Source organism: Notothenia rossii (genome assembly GCF_949606895.1).
Source record: "Notothenia rossii genome assembly, chromosome: 5".
In the NCBI taxonomy this organism is placed as follows: Eukaryota; Metazoa; Chordata; class Actinopteri; order Perciformes; family Nototheniidae; genus Notothenia; species Notothenia rossii.
This window is the reverse complement of record NC_136903.1, coordinates 26035634-26053318: the sequence shown is the minus strand read 5'-3', so window position 1 is coordinate 26053318 and position 17685 is coordinate 26035634. Positions and strand designations below refer to the sequence as shown.

Sequence of the window (17685 nt, the reverse complement as noted above, 5' to 3'; positions counted from 1 at the left end):
GCAGCTCCCTTTCATACGAGTGTTGAGAGCTGTAGCCATAAATTCATTTTGTGCTCAAAGTGCACCAGATTGATGCAAAAAATCTTCCCGGGGGGGTGCATGCCCCCAGAGTAGCTCACGACTTGTTTTATTTTTTTTAAGTAGCTCTCATCCTAAAAAGGGTTGGAGACCCCTCTTATAGAACGATACATTTGACTATTTTTAGCTTGGCCTACCATTTTATTGGAGCGATGAGGAACAGGTGGGGCTTGAAAAGGCCCACCTGTTCAAATGACAGAAAAAGTTTGAGAACCACTGGCATACGTCAATAATGGTTTGCATTCTGTGTGCTTTCTTGGAAGTTAAACGTTGTGTGGATCACATGCAGATTGGGACAGGAACATAATAACCCCCTCACGTTCTCAGATGAGACATTGTAGCCTTCTCTGCTGTCAGAACCTTTCTGTCTTGTAGCACCCACCCACACGCCTTTACGCCCTGCTCTGTTTGAGTCTTGACCAGTCATGTCACACCTTATGTGACATGCAACAGAGAAGCTTGCTTACGACTGATCCGAAATGTAGTTTCAACCCAGTTTCTTTCCTGTTAAACCAGATCATTTATTTTTTTGTTGTCTGTGTATTGGAAGGATATTTGTGAAATTCGTTCATAAGATAAACTAAACTTTTGGTGATTACCTTTTATGCCGTGCCATCATCAGATCAATGATTTATTGCATCCAATACTTTTAAGTTAAACTAATGTTATTCCCTTAAGCCTTACAGTAGCTATTGTTTGTGTTTAGAAAAGCAAATGTTAGCATGCTAAAATGTTAAATATTATAGCTGCTGTTTTCAATGTCACTTTGAGCATGTTAGCATGCCGAAGTTAGCATTTAGCTCAACTGGGCTAGAGTACATCCTCACAAAGCTGCTAGCATGACTCCTTGTTGGTGTAGCATTAAGTAGGATAGCTGGATTAAAAAAAGTCATGATTTTTGTGCAGTGCGTTTTATCAGATTGTTCTGACCTAACATGGGCTGCCCTTTTGTGATGTAAGAGGAGAGATGTTAACGTGCCAAAGTCCAAAATGAGGACCGGTTTAAACCTGGCCTCGCAGGGCTGTGTGTGGGCGGTGTTGCTGGACAATGAGAGGATACAATCGAGTGTAGCAAACTGCAATTCACACATGTCTTTAACATCTTTATTCACTCAGTGTGTTCACACATATGCCCTCCAGTGAGCGTGCATCCTGCTCTCATTGTAAACACTCGCTGGCCTACATACTGTAAATTCTGCATCACGTCTCTGCACACTCAGCAAAGTGGAAAGATATGTCTGGTACGGTCATTCTCATGCTACAATATCTTTTAGGTAATATTCTGACTTGATAAAAACTGTTTTTGACCTTCAAAGTCAAACCTGTATTTACTTCTACTGTTTGATTCCTTTTGATATATTTTGCTTCAGTAAGTCGACCTCTGTGTCATTCCCAAATGATCATATGATTATGGGTGTTATATAATGGCAGAGCTTTACAGAGGGCTCCAGATGTATTGCTGATGCATATCTGCAATCCACTAGGTGGCATACAAGGGTAACTTAAGCTATAAAGCAGTGTCAGTTGAAAAGTGACTTTAGTTTGACTTAGTTTATGATTCTAAAGTAGCATCATGGTGAAAAAATCCTCTGCCATGTTGCATTATACAGATTATCACATTTCACTTTTCCATCTATTACTCAAAATTCTTTAAAAAAAATATTATGTTGACATGCTCTCTGTCTCTGTCTATCCCAGGGTGAAGTATTCAGCCTCGAGTCAGAGGACGAGCGAAGTGGGATCCTCGCTGAAGACATCAACGACATTTACATCTTCACCGGGGACCAGCACCCTGACCATCTGAGCCCCCCCTCCTCGCCGCTCTGCACCGGAGAGATCAGCAGCTGGCAGAGCTCGTGGCAGACGGAAAGCTTACCCGCGTCTCTGGCCGGCCACGAGTCCTGGGCACAGGTCAGCGCCATGGACCCCGAAGATGTGAAGAGCCTGGACAGCAACGAGGGCGCGGCGGCTCTGGCCGAGGAGCGCAGTGAGAACAACTCGTCGAACTCGGACATTGTCCACGTGGAGCGCGAGGACGCCGAGCTGCTAGAGGAAGGCGGGGACGTGGCAGCGATAGACGAGAGCATGATGAGCATCCTGGGCACGGAGAGCGACATGGCCGAGCTCCGGGAAGAGTTCAGGGGCCAGATCCCCCCCGTCACAGAGTTGGCCGACAGTGACTCCACGGCCCCAGCCTCCCTGCTCTCATTAGAGGAGCCGGTTGTCATAGAGACACCTGCAAGCTTGTCCGCAGAGCCTTCCATCATCTCCTTAGAACCTGAGCTTCCTCCCCCCGTCACTGAAGCCCCCCCTCCCTCTGAGCCAGAAGCACCTTCATCTGTTCCTGAGCCAGAACCAGAAGCTGCCCCACTGCCTGCTGAGGTGGCCCCCCCATCTCCAGCCAAGGAAACCCCGTTAGCAGAATCGGAGCCCGTCGCAGTGCCTCCCCAGCCAGAGATTGAGGCCCCGCCCGCTGAGCCCCTGGTCCTGGAGGATGCAGTGGCCCCTGTAGAAGCCCCGGTGGAGGAAACCCCAGAGCAGCCGGAGCCCAAAGCAGAGCTCTCGCTGCTGCTGTACGGAGGCGCCGCGCTGGTGCTCGCTGCTGCCGTGGCCTATAGCTTCATCAGCTTCAGGAGGAAGTAGTACATCTCAGGGGAGGAGAATGAAATTACAAGATAAGGAAAAATAAATGTATTGGTACACACATGGTGGGACTCTTCTTGCCAAGTGGTTTTTTGAAGGTTTAAAATCTGTGAAAATGACCCCCAGCAACAAAAGAAAACATCTCATCTGCAACCGTACTACTGGGAGTCCTGCTCCACAAACACAGCAGGAGGAAACGATGCACTCCACTGTTCTCCTATTTCTTTTGTCTCTCTTTATTCCTTTTTGGTTATCTTCCAACTGTGTGTTGAAATTCTCCAGCTTTTTATAGCCACAGATTGGAAAGTTTGTGAACTTTGATCCCTCTTCTGCTAGTTTCTGTTTCTGTTTAGTCTGTGGCTCTTTCCTTGGAACCACTTGAGTCAGTGTACCTACTGAAAATCCACTGACATTTCCTGTTTTTCTGTGGGACTAAAGGTTCTCTGGCTTTCTCCCTTTCTATGCAACAAAACAGCACTTACTAATATCTCCCCCCATTGTCTGATTATGATTCTTTCTCTCATTCACACATAACAAATGCATGACCTATGGAGGAAACCAGTTATTTGATTTTACTTGTCGGTTTCACACACAGAACAGGCGCATTAGGTTACAACTATTGTTCCTCTTTACATTCTGCATAACGTATGTGTATGACTTCACAGCAGGTTTTAATTTGTGTGTATTCAAACATTAAACATTTTTGCCCTAGAATTGATGAACGTATGGAACTGATACATCCAGCCTGTTCCGCCGTCATTCTTTTGCCATCATTGGTATGCAAATTTGAATATAGTGTGAAGATCCAAAAAAAACTTGAAATAGCAAGTAATCTTAGTTATTGTATTTCTACAGTAAGGGGTCATCTAGTACTTTCTAAAGATACCCCAGTCCTCGTGTGAACTGCACCTCATTCTGTTAGCATTCGCTAAAAAAGAAAATGTCAGCCACTGTAGTACATAGATTCCATCATCCAATCATTTAAATCGATTGAATGGGCTACCACACTTCCTTAGACAAAAACACATTTTCCCTCCATCTTTACTTTCTCCGAGCCCTTTAAGTCCTCAGTGTTCTTTACTATTACTGCTCATGATGTAACTCTCTTATGCCACAACTTTTATTCACAATTGCTCCTGTTGGGAATGTACCATTCCCACACCCTCCCTGTGTAGAAAATGAGGTATTAAAACAAAAAGGGGGTCCTTCAACAACACTAACCAGCATTGTGGTTTTATATTTACATAAATAAATGCTGTGATAAAGATTTGTTTTTGAAGTCAAATTCAACCTCTTGGGTTACAAGATGTTTTTGCCATAATATCAACCAGCTAAGGAGAGTTTTTAAACTAAATGTGAAATGTTAGAGGGGAATGTCCCCGGACCCCACCCCATAGTCTGTGTAGAGTAAATGAGTTATCTTGCACTTTGAGAACTCGTGTCATTGAGTTGTGCAGTATCACATGATTTTGGGGATATTATGGTTAGTTGTATCACTGAGAGCTTATAAAAGGCTGCAAAAACATGGTGCACAACAGATACCATCTTCTATGAAAGGATGTATCCCTGTAACCTTAGTAATACTGATGGACTCAGACAATGCCTGCTTCAAAGGGAAACTGTTAAAGTGCAGGGCAGGATGGATGTCCAACACTTTGTACCTTCAGTTTCCTACAATACACGGATATGAAAATAAAACATTTGAAAGCCTATATGTTGTTTGGATTGAATGCTCATCTGTGTAGATTTAACGTTTCCATTGCCATATCATTACATTTATTTATATCATAAAATACAATCTTACAGAATTTTAGATTGAAATTAAACTCATAACGGGAATGTAAACATTTAATGAAATCACACTAAATAATCAAATACAACAATAATGATGTATTTCAAGTATAAAAATAAAGTCATGTTGGCAAGTTTAAATTGTAAACAATAAGACCTAAAGCACAAAGTTAAGAAATAAAAAATCATTTCCCGTTTTCAAATATGAGCATAAACTCAAACAGTTCAGTGTCACTTCCCTTTCCTCTGAAAAGTGGTTTTTCACTGTACGGTCGCCTCAGCACCTTTCACAGTCAGCTGGTTTCAGGTTCAGCTGTCCTCCGCCGTGTGTCTCTCAGTCATTTCCTCGGTAGTCCTGGCGGGGTTAAGGAACTGCAGCGCGGTGACGAACAGACTTCTCAGCAGCTGAGGGGCCAGCGCACACACCCCCTTCACCAGGGTGAGCGTGAGGGCCAGCATGACTCTCTCCCGTGAGAGATGATGCAGACCCACGCTCTGCATCACACTCTGCACCTCCCGGCTCAGGTGCTCCGTCCACTGCTGGGAAACAGGAACAATAGGATCGACACCGTTAGGTCATTTAACGAGCAACAACAAACGCACTTCTATGCACCTTATTATTACTAGTGTGTTTATATCTCAGTATTTAATCTTTTGAAGTTTTTTATTTTGCACGTGGCAAACAGCAAAATGGTGTCAATCAATTTAAGCAGAAATCAATACAACTATTTTATTTTGCAGTGTTGCAATTGCTGTAGGTGATTTCACATGGACATCGATTATTAAATGTATAAATTAATTTAGGTTTTGGGGATGTTGAGCAACTGCAAACCATTTTGAATCTGAATAGTGTTATAGCAAAGTAAATAGTAATTTACAATAAATCTGTGTTGGTGTATGGTGCATATGGTGTATGTAGACTAGAGGAAATACAAATACCTAATTTCACCCAAGGATACATAGATAAACAGTTCTCTGATGCAGGGAAAGTAGATAATAAATATGCTATGCTAGATATGTAGTGAAAATACTACTCAACACTTTTTTCCGTAATTGTTTTTGTTGCTAAAATGCATGATCACATATATGAAATCACCTAGTACTAGTCTAGTATGCATTATGCAACTACAACAAATATTACATAATAATATAAAATATACAAGTTACATGTAACATATCATACAATTAAAACCACATTACTTCCATTCCTAGTGTAAACTGGACCGTTTTAAATAATATATAATCATTATCTTACAAGTAAAAAAACACCACATTTTGAGTCAGATTATAAAGGATTATCTTTGACAGACACATCCAGTCCAACATGAACATGTCCTGAGCTCACAGCACTCACTTCAGAGGGGGTGTTGGACATGTTCCTGCTCAGGTTCTGGGTAGCCTGATTCACAACATTTTGTTGAAGCTGGTCGGCGATTTCCCTCAGCACTTCTGCTAACTGCTGACAATCTGCTGCCTGTGCCCTGCCCACTGCAGGAAAACAAGACGAGATCAACATCAGTACACTTCAGTGATCATGATATGTGTTCCTTCACTTTTGTTGCTAATAATGGCAGTAACTTTAACTTTGATAAGGTAGGCAGGGCTCGACATTAAGGACTGCCCGATGGCCCGGGGCCATCTAGTATTTAGCTCGGGCAATGAAGCCTCACCTACGGGTTGCCCGATCGGGCAATCTATTATGCCAGTATTATGCAGCTCGCGGATCCAGTAATGGAGAGACAGCAAGCGCATTTTGTGGCATCTGCGGGCAGTGGCAAGTACTTCCGGCATCTGCCACAGAGGCCGCTACTCCGTGGTATCTGTGGCAAGTATATGCCACAGATCCCACAACTTGCCGTGGCAAGTATATGCCACAGATCCCACAACTTGCCGTGGCAAGTATATGCCACAACTTATATATGCCACAACTTGCTGTGGCAAGTAAATGCCACAACTTGCTGTGGCAAGTATATGCCACAACTTGCTGTGGCAAGTAAATGCCACAACTTGCTGTGGCAAGTATATGCCACAACCATGCCACAACTTGCCGTGGCAAGTATATGCCACAACTTATATATGCCACAACTTGCTGTGGCAAGTATATGCCACAACTTGCTGTGGCAAGTATATGCCACAACTTATATATGCCATAACTTGCTGTGGCAAGTATAGGACACAACTTGCTGTGGCAAGTATATGCCACAACTTGCTGTGGCAAGTATATGCCACAACTTGCTGTGGCAAGTATATGCCACAACTTATATATGCCACAACTTGCTGTGGCAAGTATATGCCACAACTTGCTGTGGCAAGTATATGCCACAACTTGCTGTGGCAAGTATGTGCCACAACTTGCTGTGGCAAGTATATGCCACAACTTGCTGTGGCAAGTATATGCCACAACTTATATATGCCACAACTTGCTGTGGCAAGTATATGCCACAACTTGCTGTGGCAAGTATGTGCCACAACTTGCTGTGGCAAGTATATGCCACAACTTATATATGCCACAACTTGCTGTGGCAAGTATATGCCACAACTTATATATGCCACAACTTGCTGTGGCAAGTATGTGCCACAACTTGCTGTGGCAAGTATGTGCCACAACTTGCTGTGGCAAGTATATGCCACAACTTATATATGCCATAACTTGCTGTGGCAAGTATAGGACACAACTTGCTGTGGCAAGTATATGCCACAACTTGCTGTGGCAAGTATATGCCACAACTTGCTGTGGCAAGTATATGCCACAACTTGCTGTGGCAAGTATATGCCACAACTTATATATGCCACAACTTGCTGTGGCAAGTATATGCCACAAGTTAAGAGTTAAGAGAAGGTTTACGGTAGCTGCCACTCGCCTTCCGTGGCAAATGCTGATATTTAAATGTCGCTGTTTTGGCATGACTTTATCGGACTGATCTGTACACAAGACTGATGATCTGTTACTGATGGTCCGATCATATCTTTCAAAAAGATTAAACATTATATGTTCTATAGATTTCACTTGGAGAACGTGGTTTGTTAAAATAAATAAACGTGCTATTTTTATGATAATACTCACGATATATTATTAGTAAGTTGACAAAGATCTAACATTGTTGACCAGAGGTGGGAAATAGGCTAACTTGTATACTCAAGTACTGTACTTGTGATTTAGAAATAGCCTACTTGTACTTTAGTTGAGTATGTAAATGGTTTGTTACGTAGTAGGCTACTTACCCCACTACAACTCAGAGGTAAATTGTGTAATTGTAGCCTACTCCCCTACATTTATTTAATACGCTACCTTTAGTTACTTACTAAAGATTCTGATTAATGATGATACATATAATCAAGTCTTAAATCAGACTTTATAGTTACTCCTGGAGTAAATTCACAAGATACCCTACTACTGTATACAAAGTCATTAAAACTAGCTGCACCTTTACCAGCTTTGAGAACACTTTCATGATCAATCATTATAATGAAACATGTAATATGCACTTTAAGTATATTGTTATGCTAATCATTTTGCGCTTTTACTTGAGTAACATTTTAATGCATGACTTTTACTTGTAACAGAGTATTCCAACATTTAGGTTGGCTACTTCTACTTTTACTTCACACTAGAACCGCCAGGGGTCGCTGTATAGCCTACCTAAAACCACCAACGTGTCAAATGAACGAATGCATTGATTTTCAAGGTACAATATTATTTTATTTATCATACTAGAACACAATGAGTGTTGCCACTAATCGCCTTGGCATGTGCCTTGGCATTTGTGGCATCTCCCACAGATGCCACAACTTGCCGTGGCAAGCATATGCCACAACTTGCCGTGGCATTTGTGCATGCTGAACGAGAGTTGCCACAAGATGCCAGAGTTAAGAGAAGTTTTACGGTAGCTGCCACTCGCCTTCCGTGGCAAATGCTGATATTTAAACTCGTATTTATCGTGTAAAATGTCGCTGTTTAGGCATGACTTTATTGGACTGATCTGTACAAAGGACTGATGTGCGATCTCTATTTTTCAAAAAGATCAATTATCATTTATATTCAATTTTATTTGGAATAGCCTACGTGGTTTGCTAAAATAAACAAACGTGCTATATCTATGATAGTAGGCTAAACATAGGCCTATATAGTAATAACAAAAGAAATATTGGCAAGTGAGCGTTGCAACGCAAGCCCTTGGCAATTGTCGCTTCTTGAGGGGAGTTTCCACTGCTTGCTACGATAACCAGGTGTATTGTTACTAGTAAAGACAAATAATTAAAAAATAAATATCTGTATTGACACAGCAACGTGTACAATGGTGTTATTAGACTTGGCTACAGACTTAGGGCAGCACCATGAGAATGATAAATACTTAAATAAACATGAAGAATGTTCTCTTAAGCATGATACTCCAAGCAATCCTCATTTAACCGTATAAAGTTGATTTAATATGTTGAGGAAAGAGGGTTACAATGTAATATAATTACACCCTTGTTAAAACTTTTTTTGTGCATCAGTAAAAAGGTTATATGTCATGCATGCAAATATCAAATCATTGTGTTGCTAATGAACATAAACAGATTTTGATATGATACGTTGTATTTACTTTATTTATCTAAAATGTTGAAATCTTTGCGTTACAGCACTGATAAGGGATAGGAAACATAAAATAATAATAATAAAAAGAAACAGGAAATAATTTACACATTATTAGTAGATATTTATCGACAGAGTATCTACAGAATAAACAATATAGCCTACTGAATATGTAAGAATACACTATAATAAACCATCTTACTAAAACCAATAGAAACATATATTTGTCTTTCTTAACACTTTCATGCATGAATTATGAAAGCCTCACTCAGGATTTTTTTACCAGGTGTTTTTATTGCTCTTGGGGCATGAAAAACAAGATTTTAACTTTAGTTTATTTGTATCTAGTTTTTTCAAATTTAGAACATTTAAAAATACATTTAAAAAAAGAATTTTAAGGATGATGTTTTATAATAATATATCTTGAGTATTATCATAAAAATAGCACGTTTATTTATTTTAACAAACCACGTTCTCCAAGTAAAATCTATAGAACATATAATGTTTAATCTTTTTGAAAAATAGAGATGGGACCATCAGTAACAGATCATCAGTCTTGTGTACAGATCAGTCCAATAAAGTCATGCCAAAACAGCGACATTTTACGCGATAAATACGGGTTTAAATATCAGCATTTGCCGCGGAAGGCGAGTGGCAGCTACCGTAAACCTTCTCTTAACTCTTAACTTGTGGCATACACTTGCCACGGAAGTTGTGGCATATATAAGTTGTGGCATATACTTGCCACGGCAAGTTGTGGCATCTGTGGCATATACTTGCCACAGATACCACGGAGTACCGGCCTCTGTGGCAGATGCCGGAAGTACTTGCCACTGCCTGCAGATGCCACGAAATGAGCCAGGCCCTACTGCAGTAATGAGTGACCCGACAGTAAAACTAAACATATCTATAACTAGTTTAGGTAGTTTGAGACGTAATTAAAATAGCTACGAGTGATATTCTAACCTGAAGTGTGCGTTTTGTCCGCTCACCGCTGCATGTGATCATGCAGAGCTGCGTGTCGACTCGTCAGCAGCAGCTGATCTCTCTCTCCCGTCAGATTAGACTTCACTCCCGTTTATGTCCATATCGATCAGATCCAGCTAGTTCTAGCTAATGATATGACTACCTGCTTATTAAAAGACACCTAAACAATAAGTGTCGCTATGCAACCGGGTGAGGCCACAAAGTATAGCGCAGCATTATGCATTTGTTTACATGCCCACCGGAACCCCGAGGCATTACCAACGCACAATCAACCCATACAGGGCATCTCTTTCTCCACATTAAGTGTTAGACATTAGAATTGACTATTCTTGTCTGTCACATACTCTTCTTGTCTGTCACATAAGTGGCGCAACTGAAGCGGTATTGCGCTAAAGGGAAATTATTTTGACCGGAGAGATTTAGATTTGCCGGCGAACGGGAACTCTGACGTCGCCATTTTGTGTGCTTCGCGGATGCGCTCGGCTCCTCTCGACTGCTGCTCGGAGTCTGCTCGGTCAGCTTCCGGATGAGGAGGCATTCGTTCGACCAACTTACAGTAGATAACATTACAAACATTTTTAACAGGGGCCATAATAGTGTAAATAATGTTTGTTTTGGCAGTTATAACTGAATGTAATGTTTTCTACTTTTTTACATCTGGGAAGGCATTTGCGTTCATCAGATGGAAAGTGTCTTCACCAACAACTATTTCTTATAGCTATGCAGGGCATGCAAGCGAGCTAACACAAACAAGAACAAACAAACAAGTGAAATGAAGAATACAATTTAAATTGTGCAATATAATATTGTGGTGGTTCATCTTATAATTCAGTCGAGAGAATGCACCAGACAGCATCTAAGACCTGCAAAAATCTAAATTTTCTAGGGGGAGGCCCCCCAAACCCTTGCCATTTCGTCCGCGCGCATTTTTCAGGGCAATCTCTATTGGGCTCAGGGCCATCTGTAAATTAGCTTAGATGGCCCACAGGCCCATCTCCCAAAATCCTTAATGTCATGCACTGGTAGGGTAACATCAACATTACATGGGTTAACAATTGTGTTAAAATAAAAATGTTGAGTTCACCTGACATTGTCTTTAAATTAAGGACATGCTTAATAATACTTTAGAATAATATCATCCTAAAACAAGCCATGGAGATAAACAGCTGATTTCAAAGATGTACAAGTGCTAGTATGAGTGACTCCCTATGAACTTAGTACATGTTAAAAGGACTGATTTAGTTACTCACAGGGCCACTGCAGTTCCACTGAAGGCAGAATATCTTGAAGAGCAGCTCTGATGGGCAGGTGTCCGTCAGTTTCAAGGTCTCCATCGTCAAGATCTTCTTCACAGGGTCGATTAAAGTTGATGTCCCTGGACAAATTCAACTCCTTGCCGAGGCTGAGAAGCTCCTTACTGAACTCTGGGGTGCTACTGTCCGATTGAAGGAAGACCCACATGAGCAGGGCAGCGTTTTGCCCACTGTTCAGGTCCCCCAGCTCATCCATCGACAACCTCTCTAGATTGTGTTTAATTTAGACAAGCATGATTAGGGTTACATTAGCAATATAAACAGCTATATAATATATCCGTATCAACTACAGACCCAGGGCGAAAAAACCCGAAACTAAGCTAAAGTAGCATTTGCAGAACTGTTTCAGGGTTAACCGTATCCGGGTAAGCTAGCAAGATAAGCTAACGCTAACTAAAGTTATCTATGCTACATTAGCTTACTTCAACTTTCGAGCCGGAAAGTTGACTCAAAACAAAAGTAAAACTGGAAATGATTGCTAAATAAGTTTCAACAGTATGGATTTTTTCACTCACATTCGTTCCTTGGGCTTTGGACGTCAGTTTTTTTTTACTTCTTACAAGTAACAGTTTATCGCCTTATGATGCGCCGACAGGGATGTGCCATGCAGCATCAAGCAGCCAGTGTAGCGCGAGCCGCACAACAACAGATCTGAATCAATCTGAACATGCTGCAGGGGGGGCAGAGAGAGGGAGGGGGCTGACCAATCACACTCCTGATGCCTTCAAGCACAGGCGAAAACATTTTTGTTTTTTTAGTTCTCACAACTTAGCCATCTGTACAGTCCCAAACAGAATCCCAGCTAAATCAGATAACGTTAACCTTAAAATCGTTTTATGAGCAAAATGTACTTAAGGTATAGACTACAAAGTAAAACTGAAAAAATGCCTCCATGTTTGATTTATTGCTATATATATATATATATCGAAATTTATTTGATACTATTGTTGGATCAGGTAGCATTTTACTTTAATTGATAAAAGTTTTTATACAAAAATATATAATATATGTTGTATAATTCTACTTTTTTGTACCTTAAGCAGTTAGTCTATTATGTAAAATGTTATGAAGAGTAGCTACATTTCAAATTAATGTAGTAGAGAAATGTACAATATTGACTTTTAGTCATGCAGAAGTATAAAGAAGCATTAAGTAAAAATACTCAAGTACAACTACTTCAAGACTGAACTTAATTACAGCAATTTAGTAAACGTACATAGTTACTTTCCACCACTGCATTTGCCCCATTGTGTATAAAGCTGAAAAGTAACATGTGTCATTTAAAAATCTTCTTCCAATTGCATCTTTGTCTTTGAGTATCTAATGACTTAAGTTTTTACTTCATAAAACAAATTGATAGAAAATTATTTGACTGCTATTCATGCCACTTTGGGTTGATGTGACCTGTTGTGAAAAGCCTACATTATGCATGTGATTAATAAAACATGTATTTATTACATTAATAACCTTTCACGTAGGTCTCAGCCTACATTCCAAGTCACCCAATCACTGTTTCACATACAGTCATACAGTTGGCTGCAGGTCTAGATAACAAAAGAAAAAGCCACAGGAAATTCCCTGTGTGGCTTTTCCAGCAGCCTTTCCAAATGTACTTGTCTGGGTTACAGAATACACAACTATGAGTTACAAAGCTCAATCCAATAAGAACAACAAAAAAAAGGAAATCCAACTGATAAAAGATTTAAATGTTTATTTACAGTTCTAAAGAAAGTACATTGCACCAATTAAAATTCAACTGCCAGAAAATCACTTTGTGAAGTGTTTAAGTCAGTCTGATTAGTCCTTTAAAACCAATGATATCCAGATGTGAGTTAAAACTGTCCATCCACTTATTTATATTAGTCTCAATAAAGTCTTTGCTGTTTGGGGAGAGGGTCACCCTGCCTTATCCGAGAGACATGGTTTCCTTTTACAACAGCCTGGTTGCTGAAAGTGACTAATTTCGGACTGGCATGTGGGCCTTCCATTAGAATCAATAACCTGTGCAGCCAAAGCTGATGGATCGTGGCGCATTCCCGCCAATAAGCCTCTGTGCTCTGGGTAGGGGCCCCACATTTACAGCGAGTTTCAACCCTGGAGGGAGGTTCTGCTTGGGGGACAATACAGCCTGACGAGCCTCCTGGAGCTCTCTGAGGAGAAAACGGAAATAAGTGAATGCTTTCAACTGGTATGCAAGAATTATCAAAAATGTTTTGCTTCTTACCTTTCAAGCATGGCTGTCCTGAACTTCTCTACATTGAGCTCTTGGCGTAGCCGAGCGGCCACCTTTCCCGTCCTCCCCTCTCTCAGGACTGGGTGCTTGCACAGCTCCCTGGCAGATGGCCGCTTTGACAGGTCTGGATCCAGCAACAACTGACAGAAAAAAATATATATATATTATTTTTTTTAAATCACTATATAAAAATAGTAACTATTCATGGCATTTATAGTTTTCAAATAAACAATAAGATCAGCTTAGAAATTAAACTACCTGAATTAGGCCTCTGAAGGGAGCAGATGGCTCCTTTGGCAGTTTCGGAAGCTCTCCGTTTCTAAGGCTGTGCCAGTCGGTTCCATTTTGAGGGAGTGGAGGAGCACCGGCTGCCAGCAAAATGGTGAGGCCAAGAGCAAAAATGTCCGCCTTGGGCAGGTGGCTGTAATCCTGATCAGCAGAAAGACATGAACATTAGAAACAATTCCTACACAGAGGTGCAACCAACTGAGAACCTAAGCCAACTTTTCCTTTAACATTTTTACCTCTTGAAGGACCTCACTGGCCAGAAAGCGGCTGTCCCCTTCCTCAACTTGAGGACTGTTGGTTGAGTTCACATTACCCAGATCCCCTGCAGAAAAAAGAAGGCTTGACAGTAAAAAAAAAAAAACATGACAACAATTAAAAAAAATGTTATCCAACTTTAAATAAAATACCAATTTTGTAGACGACTCCACCTGAAGCGTTTTGGTAATCTTCCTCCTCACTCTCCCCTTCACCTGATGCACTTGTGCTGGGACGCTGGCAAATGAATATATTACCTTAAAAAGGAGTTGAAACAAGAGACGGTTCTTAAGCACAGCACATTTTTGGTTAAGACTGTACAGAACAAGAAATGCAGACCTAGAACTGCTCAATGAGACTTACTTGGTTTGATGTCGAGGTGCACGAGGCCTGAGCTGTGGATGTACTTTAACCCCATGGACACTTGTAAGAGCAGGTCCTTCAACTCATCCTCTGTAAAAAGCTCACCCTGCTCTTGCTTCGACACAATGGCATCACTGAGACTTCCACCTGCCACAAACACATCAAATCCACACAATTTAATTGAGTTGACTTAAAGATATTTAGAAATGTGTTTGGGTCCTCCTAATTTGGGGTTAATGAGAAACTTACCGTTGCAGTATTCATTCTGAATAATCATGTGATCCTCTTCTGCCCATGCTGAATAATAGCGAACAACATGTGGGTGGTGCCCAAGAACAGCATGTGCATACACTTCCTTTAAGGCCAACTGCCTGAGAAAACATAAAAAAAACAATCAGATAAATTGGATCAATGTACGTACAAAATAAAAAAGGGGTGACTTATCTGTATCTGGCACATAGCGTCATGCTGCGGACTCACTCATTGGTAGAGCCTGCCAGGGGTCGGCGAGAGCGTTTTATGGCGTACAAACAACCATCCAGCCTCTTCACACACTTGTAAACTGCTCCAAACTCGCCCACACCAATGCACTCCAGCTCCAGGAACTCACTCTCATAGCGTGACAGCATAAAGGCTTGGACAGCTCGCCTCTGCCAGATAAACAGACGGAGGGCCTTGTGGTAAAAACCAAATGACATTTCTAAAGAAAGAACACACGTCACAGAGGGCAGTCCCGAGTTTCATAACAGCGAGGAGAATCCGTTTTTTTTCCTTTGATGGGTAACCAAATACGGTAGCACTTCCATCAGAGATGAGGATTGTGACAGGCTTTTCTGTTTGCTGGAGATTCCTTAGAGAAATCACGGAAGTAGCGCTGGCAGCATGTCATTTTGGACAAGAAAAAAAGTGAAGAGGCGGACAAAGATGACAAAGCCTGACAAAGCCTGACGATGAAATAATATCTGAAGCATCTGACAGGGGAGGGTTACATTCACCATAAAAGCACTGATGAAAATAGCTGTACCTTAGGTGGGAGGAAGGCTTCATCATCCTCCTCAGATGACGTTAGGCTGCGTTTAATCCTGGAAGATTAAAAAATTAAAAAGGGACTTTACATACTCATTAAAGAAACTGCATTAGTAAGCGATTAACAAGTCAGGCATATGTATGAGATGGAGAATTATATATCCAGAATAATTTATTATCCAGAATATGTTATATTGTTTATATTTGCTATAGTATTCTTAATTGTTAATTAACTTTTCCACTTTAAGTATTTGTATTTTAATGTCTGAAGACAATCATTTCCCAAATTGGGATCAATAAAGTATCCATCTATCCATCTTCTAAAAATGTCATTCCTGTGGGTTATCTATAGCAACCAATTCAATTCCATTTAAAAATAAGTCTTATTGTGACACCTACACCATAATACAGTCATATTTATTTCCCTGTGATGTTCTCAATTACACATTTCTCACACATTAAACGAATCCCCATATGTGACTAAAATGTTGGGCCATGCCGGTGTTTACAATTCATAACCTCACAGAGCTACAACAAAGCAGTAGATACCTGCGTCCATAATCGTCATCACTTCTACCGCAGTTCCTCCACTGCGGCTCGCTGTTCCTGCGGACTGTGTCGGGAGTGAAAGGATTAACATTGACCAGGGGTGCTTTGATGTGGTTAGCGGCAGTAGATGAGGCAAAACGCAGGGTCCTAGGAGGGCGACATATCTTAGTACTGGAGCAAGGCTGGGACGACTTAGATAGTATGCTCTATAGGGGGGGGAAGAGAAAGGCAATTTATTTCACTTAAGTAAAACTGGTTTAAAATTGAGATCACAATCAGTCTGAATTGCTGCCTACTTTGGGTGTGCTGGGAGAGTCACACAGCCTCAGTTTCCTCCAGGAAGCATAAGGTATGGGGCTAGTACACTGCGAAGGGGAACATATTGTGTCGTTTCTGCTGCGGTGGCGTTGCACCTTGGGCTTCCGGTACGTAGAGCTGGGACTGCCGATCCGGGGACTGCCGATCTTGGGGCTGCAGATCCTGGGGATGCGGATTCGAGGACTTTGAATCCTGGGACTTCGAATCCTAGGACTTTGGAACCTGAAGGTGCAATCATCGGAGCTGTTGTCACTGCTGCTGCCCTCCTCCCCACAGCTAGAGAAGTCCAGCCGCTGGCTGAGATCGTCTAAAAACTTCGACATGCTCAGCGCCAGGGAGTTTTGGCAAAGGTTTCCCCTAAAATACCTGAATAGAAAAAACTTAAATGCCTACTTTTTGTGTGCAAATATCAGACATTTGTGTTTGGTTTGTGTGTGCAAAATCTGCTATTAAAAATGGTACATTAAAAGACATTCACAAAAAACAAGTAGAGAAAGCAGATCTACATGCTGTGTGCTGTCCTTTCTACAATCATGCATTTGCTTGCCATTAGAGAGCAATAATATTTAAAATGGCGGCTAATGCATTAGATTGTAAAGATAAGATGAGATAAGATAAGATGGACCTTTTATTAAAGCCTGCATTTAAACCTATTAAGGAAAAGAGGAAAACATCTGTGTCTCTAAACCCATAGGCCTTCACCCAGTATGGTACTACTACTACTATTAACTGTTGACTCCACGACTGCAACATAAATCCCATTATTAAATCATTATGTCACTTTACTTATTTACTTTTTTCTTCTTGAGGTTCTTCTAACCAAAAATATAGGGCAAACAAAAAGCAGTTTTCCAGACACACTTTGATATTATTTTCCAGGCGCTTCTGACATGTCAACAGGTGCTTCACATATGGTCATGTAATGTGATTTAAGTGATCATGTGTTCAACATTTATACTCACCAAGACGTTGAATTCCCCACCGCCTTACCACGCTTGAATTTCGCGCCTTGTATGTAAATTACTTCCTGTTTATGCCTTCGGGTTAACACAGCTACCTCTCTGATTGGCTGAACTGTTCACAAACCGCACACCTGACTTTACAAATGGCTGCTAATTGCGAAATCCACTTTAACAGCCTTACTTTAAAAACGAGGAAAATAAGAATTTTAAAAGGTATATGAATATATATTTAAATATGTAATTATATCACAACAACACTAAAATGAACAATTTAAGTAAAACTAGATACAATCTAAATATCAC

The 17685-nt window shown here is 40.9% G+C and overlaps 3 protein-coding genes across 5 annotated transcripts in view; 1 reads left to right on the top strand and 2 right to left on the bottom strand.

The window, feature by feature from the left end:
* bcl2l13 (BCL2 like 13) overlaps window positions 1–4433 on the top strand; it is an 18359-nt gene extending 13926 nt beyond the window's left edge. For all 3 annotated transcript variants that reach the window (XM_079681035.1, XM_079681037.1, XM_079681036.1), the window contains exon 7: window positions 1777–4433. In XM_079681035.1, the coding sequence (XP_079537161.1) occupies window positions 1777–2721 (945 nt within the window). In that variant the 3' untranslated portion in view covers window positions 2722–4433. The remainder of the gene's footprint in view (window positions 1–1776) is intronic.
* Window positions 4434–4555: 122 nt separating this feature from the next.
* On the bottom strand, window positions 4556–12066 carry bida (BH3 interacting domain death agonist). The gene is made up of 4 exons (XM_079681039.1): window positions 11904–12066; window positions 11326–11595; window positions 5867–6000; window positions 4556–5052 (listed from the first exon to the last, which is right to left on the bottom strand). The coding sequence occupies exons 2-4, from the start codon at window positions 11582–11584 to the stop codon at window positions 4822–4824; spliced, it is 624 nt and encodes a 207-aa protein (XP_079537165.1). The 5' UTR covers window positions 11585–11595; window positions 11904–12066; the 3' UTR covers window positions 4556–4821.
* A 1018-nt stretch (window positions 12067–13084) lies between these two features.
* wee2 (WEE2 oocyte meiosis inhibiting kinase) lies at window positions 13085–17507 on the bottom strand. Its single transcript, XM_079681034.1, has 12 exons — window positions 17383–17507; window positions 16399–16786; window positions 16103–16308; window positions 15552–15609; window positions 15008–15177; window positions 14777–14898; window positions 14528–14674; window positions 14317–14421; window positions 14146–14231; window positions 13880–14050; window positions 13613–13761; window positions 13085–13538 (listed from the first exon to the last, which is right to left on the bottom strand). The coding sequence occupies exons 2-12, from the start codon at window positions 16741–16743 to the stop codon at window positions 13382–13384; spliced, it is 1716 nt and encodes a 571-aa protein (XP_079537160.1). The 5' UTR covers window positions 16744–16786; window positions 17383–17507; the 3' UTR covers window positions 13085–13381.
* Between the last annotated feature and the right edge of the window lie 178 nt (window positions 17508–17685).